A 22,664-nucleotide genomic window follows, 5' to 3' on the forward strand; every position below is an offset into this window, starting at 1 on the left:
AACAGAAGGGAAAATAGTCTGACAGTGAAGGAAAAGACAGAAACCACGAAAAATAATTGTAAGAATTATAAAAATATGGCATCAGGGGTCATTTAATGTGAAAGTAAACTATCCCTGCATTATAACATGTACTGTATTTATGTTTGGAGTTATAACTCCTGAGTTTTCAATAGACAGAGCATTGGGTATAGTTTGTCTTTAAAAGGATAGAACATATCCTCATATATTTCCAGAAAATATTTATCCAAAGGACTATAGTTGTTATCCAAAGAAAAAGTTTTCTTATTAGAATGGAAGGAGAGTCCTTTACTGGAGACTTGATCTATGTGCTGCAATCCATTGTGTAGTGATTTTGGATCAGTGAGGTGTAGCTGTGTCTTTGAAAGGAGTATACATTGCTTTTTACGTACTTTTATAATGATAAATTGAATATTTAAGTTACTACTGAATGTATAAAACTGTGTTTTTCCTTTTAAAAATATACTCTTGTCATGAGATGAGGTCCATGTCGAATTCTTTTAAAGCATTTAAGACAAGACCTCCTCTATGCTGAAGCTTACGCTTTGGCTTTTGAGACATCTTGCCCTGTGTACTGTCACATGTTGAAATTAGGTCGTGTTGCTGCTGTATTTTGAGTCTTGGTTGGTTGTGACTCAGGTGTGTTAATCACTTACAGGAGTTTGGGGAGGTAAGTGGGGCAACCCAGACACTCTCACGGCAGGACCATGAAACGGTGTCTTTTCTGAGGACCTTGGAAGTCTGCTCTTTCGTCGTGTCTTCAGCCTCCCTGTCTTCCTCCTCCTCTGTGACCTGTGTGGCTTTCGTTCCTAGTGCATCTTGTCTCTCTTGAGAAAGGGGTTGCAGGGGTGGGTGAGAGCTGGGTAAAAATCTAGCTGCACCCAGGTGTCCAACTGTTCTTTTCTTTTTTTAAATTAAAAACTTTAATTTTTTTTTTTAAATTTCAGAAATTATACATGAACATATAAACCCTGAGACTACAGTTGTGTGAGACAGGCAGTCCCTGCCCTTATGTAGCATGTACTTCAATGAGTAAGGCAGATACATTGCTACATTTATCACATAAATTTATTTACAACGACAGCAGGTAGTATGAAGGAAAAGCTTGTGATGCTGTGAGCATATCTTAGACGGGAGCCTTCGAGGTATTGTAATGGTTTAAGTGGTACCTCACTGATAGACTCCTTTTTCTCTTACCGTGTAGCAGTCATTGTTCTTGTTGTGATCTGTATAGTTAGAGATTTATTCCATATGATAAATTTCTCCTCTTGGAAATGTTCATTTCAAATTGTGATAAAATTATCACGTTTCTCCAAGAAACCTGGGTCAGTCTTCACTGGGAAAGAGTCTTAAATTATTTTTAAATAGGACTTTGTTTAGGGTTCATTCTCTCTGTCCTTTACCTCTTAGGAAGGAGGAGGAGGAGCGAAGGCGGCGTGAAGAGGAAGAACGGGAACGTCTGCAAAAGGAGGAAGAGAAACGTAGGAGAGAAGAAGAAGAAAGGCTTAGACGGGAGGAAGAGGAGAGGAGGCGGCTAGAAGAAGAGAGACTTCGGCTGGAGCAGCAAAAGTACGCTTGTCGGGTATTGTCTAAGAATGAGAGATGGGCCACCACACCTCTGCACTTGACGGTTCACCTTGTGTGCCTTGGAATATTTCCCTGTTTTGTTCGACTGGGAGGTAGATCAGCATTAGCTATTGCCATTTGTACCAGTGATGTGTTACCAAGGTGAGGGCCTCATCTTAAGCATCATTGGTTGCAAAAAGAAGAAAGACGTGGGATTTGCTCCCAGAACCCAGACGCTAGAAGAGGAGCTGAGGAGCTTGCTCTCTGTCTCTGGGTCCATAATGATCTCCTGTCCTTGATTCTCTCGGCTGTGTCTCTGATGCATTCTTCCTCTTCTCTACGAATTGTCACTGTGCTTTGCCAAATGCAGGGCTATCTCAGCCTGGATTTACGTGGTCTTTCTTTTCATGCATCTGACAGAGACTGGCTAGAGTACAAGAAACCCAGTTAAAAATTCGCAGGCCAGAGAATCTCTTGGTTCAGCCTATGTCAGATGTCTATTCCTAGTCCCCTAGAACAGGACCTGGGAGCTGAACCCATTTCTTATTCAGTAAGAGCTGTGAGAGCCACTGTCTCAGAAGGGATTCGTTCAAGAGGGAGCTGTGGGAGTGAGGAGGAAGGGATTAACGCCCATAAAACAAAGAGAAGGCCCACGGTTCTAGAGGTGGCATAACATGTAGATTAAACCAGACAACATGCAGGTCCTTTGTTTTCTCCCCATTGTTTGTGAAGACTTCTTAGAAAAGCTTCAGACTGACTCAGGGTCTGTGTCTACCTTGGAGAGAGGCTATGAATGCTGCTCTGTTTTGGGGGAGAGGGGTGCCCTGGTTGGACCCAGTATCATGTTCTGTTTAGGACTTTGTGAGATTTAGCTTTCTTATTACCTGTTAACAGATGGTTTAGAGGGCATTACTGTTAGTCACGTGACTGAGTTAAGTACGTGGTTCCTATATATGGGGGAAAAGGAATAGTACTAGTTCACAGAAATCAGTATCTCTAGACCAAGTGTACCCAGATACTGTCTTCAGTGCTCCTGTTTAAGACTGGCTTTACATTAAATGCCAGGGTGCTCAGATTTCCACTGGCTTTATTTGTATTTACCAGAGCCACCTGTAACATCTTTTAGCTATTATTCAGCCTTTTACTACTTTACATATATTTATGTAGAAAAACCATGGCCAGCAGTTAAATATCTCATCTCTGTAATAAATGACAATCCACTTTTCTTATAGCAAAAACTATAGGCTGGAGCCAGACTGCCTAGATTTGAATCCTGGCTCTGGCGTCTACTCACAGTGTCATCTTGGGCAAGTCACTGAAATCTTCCATTTCCTGCTTTGTGAAACCCCACCTCACAGGGTGGTTGTGAGAACTAGGTGGGTTGGTACATAGAAGTACCCTGAAAAAACTGCCTGGCACGTTGTAAGGGCACGATAAATGGTGATAACGATGATGGCAGTGACCGTGATGCTTATTATTCTCCTTTTCCATCTCAAGTTGGCCTTGAAAAACCTAGGAGAAAAATTAGAAGCCAAGTTTATTTTCTTAAATCTTTCTCTGGACCTTGGACGCATGCTGCTTGGTATACATTACTACCTTAATCATTTTTAAGAGGTATTCGTTATAAAACGAAATAACAAAGACATTTTATTTTGTCATGAACAGCCAATCTCCTGTAGTCAGACTAGTGTATATTTTTTAATGTTTTTAGGCAGCAGATAATGGCAGCTTTAAACTCCCAGACTGCCGTGCAGTTCCAGCAGTATGCAGCCCAACAGTATCCAGGGAACTACGAACAGCAGCAGATTCTCATCCGCCAGTTGCAGGAGCAACACTATCAGCAGTATATGCAGCAGTTGTATCAAGTCCAGCTTGCACAGCAACAGGTACGATAGCCAACACCCAAATTCAGCCTTAGAAGGGGTTTTTAGTTTCATTGAAATGAAAGTTCTTTTTTTAACAGTTGCTGATGACTTTTGCATTAGTTAGCCCCTCAGATATCAAATAACTTTTAGGTGACCTTTATTAACAGATTTTTAACATTGCAGTGGCAGTTATGAAAGAAAGTATATAATTTCGAAGCAACAGATGATGTGGCCTCTATTATTGTGTCACAAGTGTATTTGGAATTTGTATGGACCTAGTGTTATCCCAGTGAGTTTGACATAGCTCTAAACGTGGTCCCAGGACCATGGAGACTTGGGTGATTAGTGTTAGTTCAAGGACAGCCTTCAGGCCAACTGCTGTCATAGTCCTGGCCAGCTTCTAATTGGAGGACCCGCAGTCCCTAAGGCAGAGCTTGGTTGGGTCCGTCTTGCCCTTTTTGTTGGGTGCAGTAGCTGCGCTGCCTGCCTGCAGCACATCGGCAGTCCTCCTTGGCTTCCTGCCCCCGCAGTCTTGCTTCCACACAGGAATAGGTGGTTGAGGGGAAGGACACAGCGCTGGAGGTCACACACCACTTGGATGCTGTCCTAGTTTTGCCATTATCTTGTTTGATCTCAGTCTAGTTACTTATTGCTCTGATATTTCTGCCTTTTCTCCAAACCAATAAGAATGGGATATGAAATCCTGTTAAGTAGTCTTGTTAACCTCACAGGACTATCAGAGGAATGAAATAAGAAAATAGTTACTCTGTGTAAGTATTTGATACATAGGGAAGATAGCTGATTTTACATTATTTTTTTACATCTTGCAGAGGCGTAAAATGCCTCTTTAAAGTTAACCTTTAAGTTTTACTTGAAGTTTTCTTATTTAATTTTCAGTTACAAAACAGGTACTACTTGTCAAAATACCTGAGTGAAGAAAAGTGTTGTGAGGTAATTCCCTGGTAATCCAGTGGTTAGAACTCGGCACTTTCACTGCTAGTGGCCTGGGTTCCATCTCTAGTCAGGAAACAAAGATTCCCGCAAGTCGCCTGCCTTGGCAGCGAGGCCAGAGTAAAAACCAAAACACAAACTATGTTTCTCTATAAATTTAATAAAATGTCTTAGCATTTAAAACAAGGAAAAGTGTTGTGTTTTAGTTGCCCCACATTTCTTGTTAGGTGAAGTAATCTTTGTTATTTTGCCACGCTCTTTAAAATTTCTTGAAAATTCATATCCTTACCTAAAATATGTTTTCCCCTGAGTCTTTAGCGTCAGTGAAGCAGTTAAGAGGCACTGCAGATTTTGTATAATCCATGAGAAGAGGAAAAGGATGTCAAACCAGAGTTACAAGATAACAAGTGGTATTTTTGAGGGATTTCTGTCCTCCAGAGACTGTTTATACTTTGGCATATCACTCCCTTTTCCTGCTTCTTTAATGGGTATTGAGATAATTTCTTAATAGGCTAGTTCATACACACTGTCCTGCTTACAGGTTGCTATCATTTAGTGAGAACAAAGTCAGTCAAATAGGGTAAAACCAAAAATCTTTGAAATAGAATTGGAAAGCCATAATTTAGATTGCAGTGATCAGACTCAGTTTATCAGATTGATTGCTTGTCTCTGATAAGAGAGAATGAGAGGAACTGGGGAAGGAACAAAGGGAACCTCAGCCCCATAAAGTATTAATTTTTATATAAATACTGAGCAGAATGACAAAAAATGGGAACACTTATTAATTTGGGGTGTGGTTACATGAGTGTTTTATTGTTCCTATGCCTTTCTGTGCTTTTAAAAACTTCCTGGAGTATAGAAGAGAGATTATATAAATAAAAAATTGTGATCTATTATATATAATAGATGTATACTCATATTCAGTAGGATCACAGGGTAGGCAGGTGTTCATCCTGCTAGAGATTTTCAACAAAAGCCTAGAGTGAAGAGGGACCGTTTGAGCTGACCAATTGATCATCAGCAGAAATTGCCTTTTTTTTTTTTTTGGCTTTCCTGTCATGCAGTGAAGTGTTCTGAGTGTGCTGACTTGTTTTGGTTGTATGCCTATTTTCTGAAAGCTGGTACTCTTAGAAAACTGATGTGGAAATTACTGAGAATCTAGGCTTTGGAAGAAGATATTTTAAAATCTTAAGTGTTTTGCTAACCAGCACTAGCAGCAGAGAGAGGTGGTATTGCTTAAGCAACTGATTTGTAAATGATTAGTAATGTAATGATTTCATTAAATGAAATCTGTATTCAGATAGGCCAAAATGTATCATTATCCCTAACCCATGAAATTATACAGGCTTTTTTTTCCCATTTTCTTTAAACTGTTGTAAATATATGCTCACTTATTATATAACTTAATATTTTAAAGTTACTTAAATGCCATAATATAGATTGGGTAAATTTCCTATTTTCACAATAGCATATTCTATTGCAGTGCAAACAAACAAAATACAGTTACATACTTGTGACTTTATAGATAAACCTCTCAAACAAATCTTGAGTAAAAGAAGCCAGACACAAAAAAAGAGCATATAATATACAATTTCATTTATATTAAAGTTCAAAGACAAGCAGACCAAACGTGTAATTTTACAGGTTAGTTTTGTCATTACCCTTGAAGGACTTTCTGGAAAGGGGCACCAGGAAGGGTTCTGGGATGCAGAAAATGTCTTGATCTGGATGTTGGTTTTATGTGTATGTTTCTCTAATGAAAATTGATCAAGCTGTACATTTTTGATTTGTATACTTTTCTATATGTTTGTTTTAGTTAATTTTATTTAAAGTTTCCCCAAAAGTTATGTAAGTAATACTTAGGCATTTCTTGTAATGTTAATACTAGTATTTATTCATTTTAATATGAGAGGAATGTCCTAAAGTAGCTGTCCTTTGGATTTAAGCTGTTTTTATTTTCCATTTTTCAGAGGACTTTTAAATTTTACATTTATGAAAATACATACTTTAATCATAATTATGTGAAGTGATGCATTTTTTTTTTAAGAAATTATTTTGACCTCAAACTCCATTTTATAAGCCTATTTAATTTTTAGGTCAGTATTTTTTTTACTTGATTAGCAGTTTTTGGTTTGTGATAATTTTTCTGTGTATAAAGATATATTATTAATTTTTTTGTCCATATTTGATTTGTTGGTTACATTTGGGGCCATTATCAGGTTTCACCATTTATAGCTTCTCCCTTTGTGAATTTTCTTCTGTTACCATTTATTTCTACCAGGTTTAGTTTTTCTGATGAAAATTTTATGTATCTGGATTTTATTAAGTTTTTTTTCTATCAGTTTTAAGAACAGATGTTTCCATGTTCAGTTTTTACCCATAATAATTTTATTTGGGATGATTATTTCTACCTACTTTAATTTTTCCTAGTTTTTCTAGTGATCCTTAGATCACAAGAATGTGGTCCTCAGAATATTATTATACTAATATTCATTATAGATAGGATAAAAACTCATAAAGTGTATTAGTAATTTCTTGGAGCTACTTGATGAGGCAAAAATTCTGATGGGACCAGAATGCATCTCAGGGTAAATGCCCCATTTTTAGCCTCCTGGTCAGCATGTCTTCGCTTTTTCTTGACTTATAGGCAGCATTACAGAAACAACAGGAAGTAGCAGTAGCTGGGGCTTCCTCTCCTACATCATCAAAAGTGAATGCAACTACACCAAGCGATATGATGTCAGTTAATGGACAGGCCAAAACCCACACTGACAACACTGAAAAAGAGACTGAACCAGAAGCCGCCGAAGAAGCCCTGGAGAATGGACCAAAAGGTATGGTTGTTGTATGTGCACTTCCATCCAGATACTATAATTCAGACTCGTGAAAAGCAAAAGTCAGAAAGTCAGATTAATTAACTTTCGAGAGCAGTTACATATTTGTGAGAGTTGAATGCTTTTTCACTCTTTTTAATCTGAATCTGATGCTTCTGGTGACTCCTGGGATAGTTTAGAAGAGCACATGAGGTGTCCTTTGGACCTTTGGGTTGTCTTATTTTATATACTGGTTGTTTGTTGCTGTGTAACACATTGTGCCCAAGTTTAGCAGCTTAAAATAATAAACATTTATTCTCTCTCACAGTTTCTGTGGATTAGGGATTGAAGAACTGCTTAGCTGAGCGGTGGGCTTCCCTGGTAGCTCAAATGGTAAAGAATCTGTCTACCATGGGAGACTTGGGTTTGATTCCTGGGTCAGGAGGATTCCCTGGAGAAGGAAATGGCAGCCCACTACAGTATTTCTGCCTGGAGAATCCCATGGACAGAGGGGCCTGGCAGGCTACAGTCCATGGGGTCGCAAAGAGTCAGACACGACTGAGACTAGCACACACACACTAACTGAGTGGTGGTGGTTCTGGTCTCTTATGAGGTTATGTTGACCTCTTATGAGGTCAAGCCTCATGTGAAGGCTTGACTGGGACTAGAGACTGCTTCCAAAATGGTTCCCTCACATGACTGGCAAGTTCATGCTGGCCGTATGCAGGAGGACCTCAATTCCTTGCCCCATGGAGCCTCTCTAAAGGGTTGCTGGAGTGTTCTCAACACAGTGGCTGTCTTCCTCCAGAGAACATGATGCAAAGGAGAACAAAGCAAGAGTGGCAGTGTCCCTCATGCCCTAGCTTTGGAAGTAATACGTCAGCACTGCTGCTGTATTCTGTTGCTCCTGGTGAATTTTGGGTGGTGACTTTACAAGGCCATGAATACCCACGGTGAGGATCACTGGGGGCAAACTTGTAGGCTCTTTACCATATATTCACAATATATTTTTTGAGACAGAAGAACCATGTTACCGGTAAGATAATTTAGATTTTCAAAGGTCTACTTACCTTTTCACAGGCAGCTCATTCATTCAACAATGGGTTCAAGATTTTCTGGGTGTTGGGTTACAGAGGTGAAGCAAAATAACACACATACAATGTAAATTGTGGCTGTGGTAAGTACTGTGTGGAGAGAAAAGTCCATTTCAGTGTGAAAGCACATAATATGGAGATGGGAGCTAGTTAAGGTCACCAGAGGTTTTCCTGGGGAAGGGACACTGAAGCTGAAAGGTCCAAATCAAGAGTACCAGTTCCCAAGTAAGAAGGAAGAAGAGACCATGTCAGTGACTGATCAGAGATGGTGGTAGTGTGGTTCATAAGAAAGTTGGTTTCCTTGTCTTTTTAAAACAAGTAATAGAATAGTTGCAGAGAAGACCTTGAAATACCTTGATTCATTCCTCTCTTCCCCTTTTTTTCCTATTAAGAGTTAAATCTTTTGTCAAAGGCTCTGAATAACTCTGGAAAACCTATTGAGTGCACATAGATATTTCTCAGTAACAAGACATTACCCATTTTCCTCAGTTGCTAGCAGTTCCATTCTGAGTTTCCTTAGAGTAAGCCCTCCCTTAGAGCTTTGGTTTACTCCAAAGTCAAGACTTTTTTTTCTGACAGTCTGAAGTCAAAGCCTGCCTTCTTTGTTCACATCCAAAAATGAATTTATTTCAAGTCCAGATCTCTCTTTGTTTGAATGTTTCCCTCTTTCCAGCTAGGAGGTTTCCAAGGTCATTCTTCCATGCCCATATGCAGTTAGAGTACTGGAAAAAAATCCTTCTTAAGAATATGGTTTGCATTTGTTACTTAAAATGGGATGTTGACCTCTGAATACCTGTGGTGTTATTAAATATAGGAATTTGGGGGGAGACTTCCATGGGGAGGCTTTTAAAGTCCTCAATCTAAGGTAGACCAGATTGCACTTGGTGCCTGCTCATGGCTGGGCAGGTGGTCCTATGCAGGTATTGCTGCCTACACGTGAAGGCTCATCCTCTTTACCCTTTGTAATTCCTGTTGCCTTTAGAATCTCTTCCAGTAATCGCAGCTCCATCCATGTGGACACGACCCCAGATCAAAGACTTTAAAGAGAAGATTCGGCAGGATGCGGATTCCGTGATCACAGTGGGCCGAGGAGAAGTAGTCACTGTTCGAGTACCCACCCATGAAGAAGGATCATATCTCTTTTGGGAATTTGCTACAGACAATTATGACATTGGGTTTGGGGTATATTTTGAATGGACAGACTCTCCGAACACTGCTGTCAGCGTGCATGTCAGTGAGTCCAGCGATGACGACGAGGAGGAGGAAGGTAGAGCCATTGGTCCATATTCAGTAGCTGGGTTGTGCATTGGCAGAAATGGTAGCAGTTCTGATGTCAGCCAACCTCATGCTTCCTGATTAACTTCCTGGACAGGGATCAAACATTTCAGTGGTGGGACCTTAGGCCAAAAAGATTGTGAGAGAAGCTAGCCTCCTGAGTGAGGCCTGAATTTTTATGAATGCCAGGGAAGTCTGTTTGACAGTTTATTTTACTGCTTTCTGAATGCTGTTATACTTTTGCGCCTTGTGTGTTGAAAAGCCAAATGTGCAAGGTCATTTTGAAAAATTATAAAAGAGCAAGCAAGAAATTCTGCCAACTCTGGAATTTATATTTCCGATATCAGCTTTTTAGGTTGTTAGTCTAAGATGTATTTTCTCTAACTAGACAAAATCAAATGTTTCCAGTGACAGTCTCAGCTGTCTTGATGTTGGGACTTCCCTGGTGATCCACGCTTCCAAGGCAAGGGGCACAGGTTGAATACTTGGTCGGGGAACTAAGATCCCATATGTCTTGTGTAGCCAAAAAAAAACTATCTTGGTCTAGGAAGTAGGTTGTAAAATGCATTGCTTACTGATTGAGAAGGTAGTCTTTTTAATTTTGTTATTATCCAGAAAAGTTAGAACACAGGGCTTTTGTATCCACCTAATAAGTACTTAAATATTTGTTGACTTGATTGAGTAATGTGGAAGGAGTGCCCTGGCTGGGAGAATGGGAAAGCACCTTCAATTCTTGACCATAACTAACCTTTCAGGTGACTTACAAATGAACTGCATATTGAAGAGTGTAGGTAATCACAGAGACTACACTGGGATAAGTTTAAAGAGGTAGTTGTTGAAGGTACATGGAGGGAGGCTAAAAGTTGAGTCCGCTTTTGATAGACAAGCTGAATCTTGGTGATTCGGTTATATCACCAAGATACTCTGAGCCCCTTCAGGTCGTGTATGGCAACACACACACATGGGCCAGTGTCGTTTAGGAGCTGCTTTCTCTTCTAGCATTTAGTTTTCAGCAGTCTTTATTCTGAGTACCACCAGCAAGGGAAGGCACTGCACGTAAATACTGCTGACTGAACCAGACCAAAAAAATGTCAAAGTAGGGAGGAAAAAAAAAACTAGAGAGACCTGAATTTGCAGGGCAGGTGCCACTTCTGTTGCCTCAGGTGCCCCTCAGCAGCATCAGGACAGGAGCTAAGCCCTTTACTAGTCTTTCTGATGCACACGGGGACTCATTACAGTTAGGTGACTTGCACATACTTGGGAAGGGAAGTTTTTAGTATATGCAAATTGCTGTATTTTTAAAGAGCTTTGTGAATAATAAGAGAATTCTCTATTAAGTGGGTTGAAGTAATCTATTTCTCCTGGTTTGTAAGCTTGAGAGCTTTTAAAGCAGGATACTTCATAGTCTGACCCCTCAGCTGATTATCATTGTGTTATTGCTGTTGGGAAGAGCACTGATCAAAATGGCTGGGGTTCAGTGCCTCACTCAAGGTGAGAAGCTACACGTCTTTGACCTTTGCACTAATGTATGATAGCCTCAAATGGAAAATGGCATTACCTGTCATGATCACCTGTAACGAGATTTGCAACTAAAACTGACCCACTGAAGCCTCTGCACTGATAATATAACAACGGTGAGGGGAGTTCCTCGGTGGCCTAGTGGTTAGGAATCTGGGCTTTCATTGCTATGGCCCAGGTTCAGTCCCTGGCCAGGGAACTGAGAATCCCACAAGCCACACAGCATAGCCACCTCCACCCCCCACCCCCCCAAAAAAAGAAGTAACAGCAGTGAAGATTTAACTCAGAATGGTTTTATTTGCCATGTGTCTCCCTATGGAGGCTGCTGTGCCGCCAGGCCTTGTCCACATTGTGTATTTTGTTTTATGTGGGGTCCTTTCAGCTTGGTTTAAGATGGAAGCAAAGTCCAGTTCTTTTGTTCATTGTTTTAGTTTTTCTCCATTAGGTCTTGAAAGACGGAGGAGTTTGAGGAAAACATGATGGGTAATCCATCCTTCTGCTGTAATTCTCCACTTGATTGTTTCTAGGTCCCAAGTCTTTGCTTAGATTGAAGAAAGATGCATCTTTCATCTATCCTAATAACCTTTAATTTTGTAGATTTTTGAGCAAAATTTGGATTTTGAATTAATGGGCCCAATAATCTATTTCATGGATATCCTTATGGGCAATAGTGTGTACTTAGAATGACTTGTATCTCTCATTTGCAAATGAAGTACATTTAATTTTAAGTAGTATTGCTATGATAAAACAAATCTGATTTGGGCCTATTTGTCATCTACTATTGTTGAATAAACTTTTTATTTTAGAATAGCTTTAGATTTACAGAAGTATTGGCAAGAGATAGTACAAAGAGTTCTGAAACCCAGTTTTTCCCTGTTGTTAACATCTTACCTTGTCCCATGGTATATTCATCTTAGCTAATGAACCAGTATTGATATATTATTAACTAAAGTCCATATTTCTTCAGATTTCCTTAGTTTTTCTGAATCTTCCAGGATCCCATCCAGGATGCCGCATTGTAGTAACAAGTCTCCTTAAGCTCCTCTCAGCTGAGAGTTTCTTAGACCTTCCTGGTTTAAATTCCTAATAGTGGCCATTGACAATCATCACATAATTGACTCATGTGCCTATAATTCATTCTGCCATGTTGCAAACCTGAAAGTCTTTTAAAATCTATGCTGAATATTCCCTTGATCTGTTTTCCTTGAGGGACTTCCCTGGTGGCTCAGTAGTAACAAATCTGCCTGTCAGTGCAGGAGATGCAGGTTCAACCCTGGGTCAGGAAGATCCCCTGGAGGAGAAAATGGCAACCCACTCCAGTAGTCCTGCCTGGGAAATCCCATGGACAGAGGAGCGTGGCAGGCTACAGTCCATGGGGTCTCAAAAGAGACTAAAAACAACAACAGTTTTCCTTGAGGCTGTTTATATTACTATATTAAACTAAGACTTTTCAACTGGTTCATAAGTTCTCATTCCTACAGGTTTCTACAGGTATTTTTTCCTAACCTCATATCATTACAGTTCAAAAAACTATTAACCTGGGGCAAACCTAGAATCAAAGCCCATTTTTTGCCACTGGGATCATCCCTGGGTTACACAGACCTAGTGAAAGTGATTGAATTTTCAGAGTGTCTCTGAATGTCTACCTCTTTTCTCTGTCTTTCTGATTTTATTTAAGAAAACAAAATAACATCCTCTCTCTTTGTACTTAAGATCAATAGAAAATAATAGTCCTCAAGCTCCCTTCTCCCCATTCCTAAAACAAGAGAGGACTTCCATATTGTTGGGAAGAAGAGGGTCACAGCAGCATTTTCTGTGGTCTTACTCAGATGACTGATGCCCTACCTGTTGGGAGGAGTTAGGAACTGAGTGGATGTGGAAGGGGAACAGTGGTTCAAGTACAGAGTGAGGAAGGCTGCTGATTGCTGCCGCCACCAGATGCTTGCCGCTAGGCTCCCAGGGTCCAGAAAGTGCTGTGCTTGGTACATAGCAGCTGCTCAGATACAAGAAGGAATCAATACACATTCACATGCACATAAGTTGTAGAATGGATTGAGAGAATTCCTAATGAGCAATTTCTCAAAGGTTGGAGTTTAAAATGCCTGCGGCAGACGTGTGGTTTTCCTGAATCTCTTCACTCTGACGTGTCTCTGTTTTCTTTCACAGAGAACATCAGTTCTGAAGAGAAGGCCAAAAAGAATGCCAACAAGCCCCTGCTGGATGAGATTGTGCCTGTGTACCGGCGGGACTGTCATGAGGAGGTGTATGCCGGCAGCCACCAATATCCAGGGAGAGGAGTCTACCTCCTCAAGTTTGACAACTCCTACTCTTTGTGGAGGTCAAAATCAGTCTACTACAGAGTCTATTATACTAGATAAAGATGTTACAGAGTCTGGAGTCTAGGGTTGAGCGGAAGATGGCATTTAATTTGGAAATTTCTTTGACTTTCGTGGAGCATTGCAGTCAGTGTTTACCCTATTGATTTTGGTCTGATGGTTTGGGACTCTTGCTGGGAATCAGGATTTCCTTCAAACTCTTGAGCGTTAGTACTTTGGGGTTAAAGGGACTCCTTAGACTCATCCAGCCCTTCGGTGCTGACCAGCAGAGTCATGAGTGGATGCTGATGTTACCCGAGCTACGTGTTAAATCTTTTAAAGTCTCCAAAATAAAACAGCTCAACATTGACCCCACCTGGCTGACGGTCAGTCCACTGCTGCCTGCTCTGTGTGTTCTGAGCCCATGGTTACTTTACAGTGCGCTCTGATTTGAAGTCCTGTGATAGTCTACATGAGGCACATCTTACTTTCATCAAAGGTCACCATTTTTGAAACTTAAAATGTCACAGATTATAATAGAAAAGAAATTGCCTCAATTTGATCTTATTCTGAATGACCCAGATTGTTTTGCTTTGGGTATGGCTGTTTAGTTCAGAGCTATGTTACAGATAATTATTTTCTGAATAATGTTAATATAGAATGTTCAAACCTAGTTGATAATTGAAGTATCAAGACACATAGAACACTGAAAACATCCATCTTAGCAAGCCTCCACAAACCCTTGGCCCTTTTCTCCTCATCTGGTATTTATACTACCAGTAGCAAAGCAAAAAAGTAATTCATTTTTGTCTTGATTTAGCTTTATAGAGCATCTCAAATTGAAACTGTTTTCTACACAAGCATATAGTTAGGGATTTTGTAAACAAATTGACACCTACTGAATTAAAATATATAAGGTCATTTAAATATAATTCAGTGTATGGTGAATAACATTGCACTAATATGGAAATCACTGCCAGAGATAATCCATTTTCTTTTGATTTGATATTACTTAGGCACATATCCTACATGATCCCAGTTGGGAATTACTTAATAGAAAGAATTGGAAATGCATATGGCCATGCTTAAATATAGCTTTAATCTGTATTATGTCTTCATTGATGGAAGGAGGTACATCTTTGTTTTCCTTACTGGAAACAAATATGGATTAATTGCCTCAAATTTGTGTAAGTGATTGACTAGTCTAGAGATTCTTGTTTTCAGAAGGATGGTATAGATAGAAAATTACAAAGATGGCATTATACACACAATGTTGTTATTATATGTTGTTACTGAGATACTTAGATTTTTAAAATTTTTGATCATAAATCACTTCTTGTAGGAGGGTTTGTTTCCATTGATTAGCTGCAGTGTATACAGTTCACTACATAAGGGGCTGTTTGTTTTTTTGTGTGCTGCATTTTTTTTCTGTTTTTTAATACCTGGTTTTGTACATATCTAACTCTGTTCTCTTTTGGTTATTCGGAAACTGGATTATTTTCTCCTAAGCAGTGCTTAATTTGTGTTTTTTTAATTTCGATTCAGTAGTCCCAGCTAATAGGTGTTCATTCTGTTACACTCAGAAGGTTTGCCACATTGTCCATCAGCTCTCGTGTATATGGTATAGAAACCATGGGGTTAGGCACCTCCTGGCATTTTTTTTTTTAATGAGAAAATACTGTATTTAAAATGTAAAATAAACTTTTAAAAAGCAGGCACTAATATATATTTCTTCCAGCCTTTGATTACAGATTTGTCCTTGCACATGTTAAGATGAATTATTCTCTAAAAATATTGTTCCTGGGAGCAGTGTATGTTACTTCACATAGCAGCAATTCCTGTCACATGTTCATGTCAGAACATTTTTGGTTTTAAACTTTTTTTATTGCCTTTGGCTGTTGAATAGAATATTACAAGTGCGATTTCCAAAAGATCTTGAAAATAATATATTTAATCAATTAAAATGTTTATCTGTAACTTGTTGATGTTTCATTAATATAGTTATTCTCTGAAGCATTAGTTCTGTATTTCATCATTTGGGTAGGAGGAAAAGAAATGTTTTAAATGGTCTGTTTTAAAAAGTTAAACAATAACAAACTATTGTTGACTGATTATTTTGTTTCTGCTGTGGATTACCGGAGTTTGTTAAAATAGGTTAACAGTTTTTCAGACTTTTTTTTTTTGGAAAGTGTCCTGTAGCTTGTGAAAATGTTAGTTGCTTAGTCGTATCCGACTCTTTGTGACTCCATGGACTGTAACCCATGAGGCTTCTCTGTCCGTGGTTTTCTCCAGGCAAGAACACTGGAGCAGGTTGCATCCTATCCCAGAGATCGAACCCAGGTCTCCTGCACTGCCTCCAGAATCTTCACCATCTGAGCCACTAGGGAATCCTCAGATTTCTTGATGGAAGGGAAGACAACTGACTTTTATTTAAAATGACTTACTATATTTCCCCTGTCAAACTGTTGGTATAGCATATTCCTTGAAGACGGAATACGCTACTTTAAAATGTCTCCTGAGGTGCAGCACCTGGGGAAGCAGCAGTGTGAGGCATGCCACAGTCAGTGTGATGTGAAATGCCACAAACTGTTCTTAAAATGACCCCACTGAAATGTCAGGAGACTTGGACATTAAATTTTTTTCCCCTTTGGGAAATTCCGAGAGGCTCAATGAGATTATCAGCTTTTTTTTCCCCATGTAGTTTGTTGCTACCATGCCGGCAGATCATGGAACAGTTAGAGAATTGTTGATACGTGAGCACATCTTGGAAACCATGCTACAGAGCCTTGACCATAAAAACGTCTTTGAATCAATATTGGACTTCCATCTCCATACATTTGCCTAGGGTTCTTCAGCTTTCTTACTGAAAGTTTTTTAAGACCAAGTTGATTATTACTTCAACACCTTGGAGTGTATTACATTTTTCAGATGCTTATTACGTTACCTGATTTGTTTTATAATTAAAGATGGAGGCACTGACTCTATTTTTATTAGTTGACATGCCACTTGTAAGATGTGAATTGATTAGGGTACTTAATTTTGTACCAGAAAACTAAGTGGATGACATTTCCAGAACTGACATTGGCATTTGGACTCAGGCAGTCCAAACGTAGGTAAAGTATAAACAGCAGTTACTCATCTGTGATGAAAGCTTGTGTGTGGTGGCTCAGTTCAACCCTGCAGTGAACTGGTGACTTGTCTGTTTCTGAAAAGAGCAAGTACAAATTCGGTTACGGTTGCTGATTTTTTTTAAACCTTTCTGACACATCTGTACAATTAACAACAATTTTTACCCTTTTCTAAGATCATTAATATGACAGATAACATGACTTTTTTGAAGGGGGAACATGGCAAAATGGCAAAAACAGAAATGTAAACATGTTTCCAAAAGGTCTACACTTTGCAGCTTATTTTTTCAGGTTGTGTTTGGAGAGTTTCCTGTTGGTTAGTGTGGGTCTCCCGTGTTCTCTCAACCTGCCGTGTGTGCTGTGGAGTGACTCTGGCCGTTGTTTGTTAGTGAACGTTTTTCAGTTACTTCTAACTTTTTATTATAAATGATGTTCCAGTGAACACTCTTTTATATGTCCTCTGCAAATGTGCATGACTTTTTCAAGAGTAGATTCCAAGTAGTGGAATTGGCTAGATAAATTCTGTGCATTTTTAATTTTAATAGACCCTACCAATGGTGCTTCCAAGTGGTTGACTACTTTCCCCCCTGGTACACTAAGGTTGGTAATGTATGAGAATACTGCTTTTTTCTCTTTTATCAGACTTAATTTTTGTTAATCTGATGGGGGAAAGCTGAAATTTTGTGTATTTCCCAGTTAACTAGTAAGATTAAACATCTATTTTTATTGCTTATATGTATTTCCTCTTCTATAAATTGCCTGTTTATGTCCTTTACCCATTTTCAGCTGGGTAATTTTATATTGATTTATTAGCATTTAAAAATACAGTTTATATACTGATCGTACATTATATCTAAGTGTTTTCTCTCAGTGTATTGCTGGTTTGTTAATTTTGTTTATGGTGTTTTTTGTGTGTGTATGTGTCTGGCTGTAGATGTTATAAACTATGTTGTCAGTTTTATTGAGTTTTTTCCTTTGTTTTGGTTATTTCCATATATATATGAGTTTGTTTCTAAATTCTGTTCCATTTATTTGGCCATTTGTGTGCTAATACTATACTATAGTTTTAAAATACATTTTGATACATGGTAAATCTCCTCTGTTCTTTTGATACTTTTTCTTGGCTATTTTTGTACCTTTCTTCCATATGAATTTAATCTGTAGGTGGTTGTATTTCATGAAAAAATCTTATTGGGGATTTACATTGGAATACTTCATTAATTTCTAGATTAATTGGTGGAGACTCAGCCACTGATTTGTTAATGTTTTTAGATGGCCTTTCTAAGACAGTTCTTTGTTCTTAAATGGTAACTTCAAGAGAAGAAATGGAAGGTGCAACCCTTAAGTTGTCTTTCCTGCCATTATTAATTAGAATACTGGCTAATCTGGGACAACAAAGACTCAAAAATAAAGTAGTTCAAGAAAGATAGTTTGCGATCTCAAACAGGCCAGAGAAGGCAAATGTTGCAGGGCAAGTGGGCTCCAGCATTCCCAGAGCCCCAGATTCTTACAGTGTTACTGCTCCATTATCCTGAGTGAGGGCCTTGAGTCTTGTTTTTGTGTGCATGGTTGACTCATGCTTGCAGGGATCACATTCCTGATTCAATCAGGGCAGGGGGGTGGGACTCATGTCTAATTTGAAGGGGAAAACCCTTATTTCATGGATCATTTTCCGTTACATGGCCTCCTCTAGCTACAGTGTCTCTTGCTGGGCACTCTTGTCTGTGGCTATTAGGAAAAGGAAATGGATTCTAGTGGACAGTTAGCAGACTTGAATTTATCAGGTGAGTTTTAAAATAACTTTCATTGATTTTTTTTCCCCATTATAAAAGCCATACCCATTTATTATAGAAGATTTAGACAGTATGCATAGAGGAAAAGAGTAAAACTTTAAACCTACAACTAGGAAATTATAGTTATCATTTGGGAATTTTCCTTCCGATCTTTTTTTCTCATTTTCAATTATGATACAATTCTAGTGTACATTAAAGTATAGAACATAATATGAGCACTCATGTACCCACAACCCCCTTTGGTGACATGTGCCCTTTTACCGTATTTGCTTCAGATCTTGCCAAAGTAATAAAACATGAATGAAAGAGTTGAGCCCTGTGTACCTTCCCTGATTACCATTCCTCTTTCTTGCTCCCAAAGATAATTGTTATTCTAATTTTGGTGTTTATCATTCCATATGACTTTTATAATAATCGTGTGTTGCCAAAAAAGTTTGGTTGCCAAAATAGTTTGCTTTTGCAGAATGCTTTTGATTTTATATAAAATGATATCATTTAATAGTTTTTTCTGATTTGCATTTTTTTTAGTGATCAGCTTCATACAGCTCTATGCTGAGAGTAATTAATCATGTGGGTACTGTATAACACCATGGAGTCATTCTCCTGCTTTTGGATTTTTAGGGTTGTTCTCAGGTTTCCACTACTATAAATGTTCTTGTATGTGTCTGTCTGTACTCATATGCAACAGTTTCATGTGTATATATCAAGAAATAGAATTAAGTCTTAAGCTGTATGGATCTGCAACTATTCTAGATGGTGTGGAATCATTCTTCAAATGATTGTGTCGATTTACATTCTTAAAAGCAATATACAAAGGTGCCTTTGTTCCACATCTGTAGTGACAATTGTCAGATTTTGGTATTTTACCAATTGGATGGAGGTAAAACTAAAACCTTATGTGTGGTTTAACTGCATGTCCTTAATAACCAGTGAGGATAAGCATCTCTTTATGTTACTGGCCATTTATGAAGTGCATATTTATATCCCTTATCTTGTGCTTTTTTCTTGATTTGTAAGAGTACTTTAAATATTCTGGATCCTACTGTTTATTTTTGGTCATTTGCAACCAAATAACTGATGCCAGACCTCAGATTGTCTTTTTACTCTATAATGTCTTTTACTATTTAGAAATTTTTACTTTAAATTTATTAAACTTTCACAGTTTGTGTTTTCCATATCCACTTTAAGAAGTTTTCCTCAGCCCAGAGGATATAAAGATTCTCTTCTTCAAAATGTGTTTTGTGTCTCAAGTACACATGAAATTTATTTTTGGGGTGAGGTAGGAGTTACTACTTTATTTTTCTATAGGGATAACTAAGATTATTCCACTATCTTTCACAGACTAGTTACCCTGTGTGAATTTTTATATTTATTTATTTATATCAGTCTGGTACATAGAGATGAAACATAGTATGTATTCATACTGTAAGTGTGTTTGGGGACTTTTCTCTATTCTTTGGTTTTTGGTCTACTCTTATACAAGTCTAAATATCTGGGAGAGTGAAGGTCCCATCTCCCCTTAATCTTCAAAATTGTTTTGATTAGCTTTGTACTTTGCTTTTCCATGTTAACTTTCTTTTTCTCTTAGTTTTTTTTAATATTAATGCATTTACATGATTCAAAATACAAAGGGTACAGCAATACATAGGTACAAGCTTATATAAAAAACAGCTTCTACCCTGTCGCCAGCCACTCACCTTGCTCTCTGACGGCAAGCAATATTACAGATTTCATTTGTGTTATGTAAAACCAAGTAAATAAGTACATATTTATAAATTCTCCCCTACTGTATATACTCGACAGCTTTTCAACTTAAAATTTTACTTTCGTAATCTTCTGTCAATACCTAATAGCCCGGCTGCTTCACGGTTCTCAGTCTCCACTGAGCCATAGGCAGAGGTCAGAATGCTGTTTTAAAATGTAATTAAAAGCACTGGTTGTCAACAACAAAAAATACATAAGAGCTTTACTCTTTTTTATAAATATATAAGTCATTGGATAGACCAATGCATTTTTAAGTGTGTGATTCAGTGATGCTTACAGTGTGCAACCAGTGCCTCTAAAAGTTTTCCATCTGCCCAGAAGAACACCCATAGCTGTTAAAAATGAGCCTATTCTCTGCTCCTCCCATCCCTTGGCTTGACAACCACTAATCCATTCTGTCTCTATGGATTTGCCTGGTAGATATTTCATATATAAGGAATCATACAATATGTTATTCTTTGTGTCTTTCACAAAGCGTGTTTTCAAGGTTCATCTGAGTTACATTTATGGGATGTATCAGTACTTCGTATGTTTTTTGTGGCTGAATGCTAATCCATTGTATGGATATACCACAGTTTATCTCTTCACTTGCTGATGGACCTTCTGGCTGTTGTGAATAGTGTTGTTACGAACATTTGTGAACAGGTATTTATTTGAATATTTATTTTTGGTTCTTTTGGGTATGTAGGAGTAGAATGGCTGCATCACATGCGAATGTTATGTTTAGCTTCTTAAGGCACTGCCACATTTGTTTCCTGCAGTGGCGGTACCATTTTACATTCCGCCAACAACACGTGAGGGTTCTGTTTCTCCACAACCCCTCTTTTCTTTTTTCTTTAAGGCCATCGTAGTGGATGTGAAGTGGTATCTCATTGTGGTTTTGAAATTTGTATTCTATTAATGACCAGTGATGTTGGTTATCTTTTTCAAGTACTTATTAGCCGTTTCTGTATCTTCTTTGGAGAAAGGTCGTTTCAGGTCCATTGCCCTTTTTTTTTTTTTTTTTTTTTTTAAAGTCTTTATTGAATCTGTTACAGTATTGCTTCTACTTTCTGGTTTTGGTTTTTGGCTATGAGGCATGTGCGATCTTAGCTCCCTGACTGGGGATGGAACCCACAGCCCCTGCATTGGAAGGCGAAATCTTAACCACTGGACCACCAGGGAAGTCCCTCCATTGCCCGTTTTTAAATTGAGTTGTCTTTTGTGTCTGAGTTTTAAGAGTTTGTTCTGAATCCTGGATATTAAACCCTTATTCGATTTTTAAATATTCTCCCCTGTTCTCGAAGTTGTCTTTTCACATTCTTGTTAATGTCCCTTGGACACACAAACTTTTGTCACTTTTTATGAAGTCTGGTTTATCTTATTCTTTTGTTGCTTGTGCTTTTGGTATCAAATACAGGGATCTACTTCCAAATCCCGGGTCATGAAATATATCTATATGTTTGCTTCTAATGTGCTGTGCTTAGTCACTCAGTCGTGTCTGACTCTTTGTGACTCCATAGACTGTAGCCCACCAGGCTCCTCTGTCCATGGGGTTTTCCAGGTAGGAATACTGGAGTGGGTTACCATGCCCTCCTCAGCGGATCTTCCCAACCCAGGAATCAAACCCAGGTCTCCCACATTGCAGGTGGGTTTTTTACCATCTGAGCCAACAGGGAAGCCCTTGCTTTTAATAATTTGATAGTTTTATATTTAAGACCTGTTTTTTAAAGTTATTTGGCTGTATCGAGTCTCGGTTGCGACACACGCTATCTTCGTTGCAGTGTGCTGACTAGTTGCAGGCTTAGTAGACTTAGTTCCCTGACCAGGGATTGAACCTCTGTCCCCTGCAGTGGAACTACTGGACAGACCACCAGGGAAGCCCCTCGAGTTAATTTTTACATATAAAGTTAGATAAGGGGGAGTCCAACTTTGTTCTTTAGTATGTGGTTGTCCCAGCACCATTTCTTGAAGAGACTGCTCTTTCTCCATTGAATAGCTTTGGAATCCTTGTTGAAAATCCTTGTTGAAGTCATAGATGTTTCAGTTTATTTTTGGCCTCTCAGTCAATGGGTTGTATAATTTCACTAGTATAAGATATTTAGGTTTCTAGTCTTTGCCATTAGAATTTGTCAGTTTTAACAAAACTACCAGACTGCTTTTCAAAGTAGCTTTACCATTTTGCGTTCCCACCAACACTAAGATTTCTAGTAGCTTCATATCCTCACTAGCACTTTGTCAGTTTGGCCATTTAATAGGTAGTACCTCATTGTGGTTTTCATTTGCAGTTCCGTATATGTTGAGCATCTGTTCATGTGCTTATTTGCCATCCATGGCTATCATTTGATGAAATATTAGTTCACACTTTTTGCCCCTTTTCTGGCTTTTTTCTTAATGTTTACTTGTAAGAGTTCCTTATATTTCAGGATGCAGCCCTTTTACAGGAATGGGTTTTGCACATATTTTCTCCAAGTGTTTGACTTGTCTTTTCATTTTCTTAACAGTGCCTTTTGATGAGCCGGCATTTTAATATAATGAAGTTCAGTTATCAACTTTTTTCTTTTATGATTTATGGTTTCTGGCCT

General features: G+C 38.5%; 1 protein-coding gene across 1 annotated transcript in view; it reads left to right on the forward strand.

The window, feature by feature from the left end:
- The window catches only part of ACBD3 (acyl-CoA binding domain containing 3), a 40,317-nt gene extending 22,681 nt beyond the window's left edge, over nt 1-17,636 (forward strand). Inside the window, exons 4-8 of the mRNA XM_014481647.2 lie at nt 1,429-1,587; nt 3,296-3,470; nt 7,048-7,234; nt 9,290-9,574; nt 13,267-17,636. Of these exons, the coding sequence (XP_014337133.2) occupies nt 1,429-1,587; nt 3,296-3,470; nt 7,048-7,234; nt 9,290-9,574; nt 13,267-13,478 (1,018 nt within the window). The 3' untranslated portion in view covers nt 13,479-17,636. The remainder of the gene's footprint in view (nt 1-1,428; nt 1,588-3,295; nt 3,471-7,047; nt 7,235-9,289; nt 9,575-13,266) is intronic.
- Nucleotides 17,637-22,664: the final 5,028 nt, after the last annotated feature.

This window comes from Bos mutus, chromosome 16 (genome assembly GCF_027580195.1).
Source record: "Bos mutus isolate GX-2022 chromosome 16, NWIPB_WYAK_1.1, whole genome shotgun sequence".
Taxonomy (NCBI): domain Eukaryota; kingdom Metazoa; phylum Chordata; class Mammalia; order Artiodactyla; family Bovidae; genus Bos; species Bos mutus.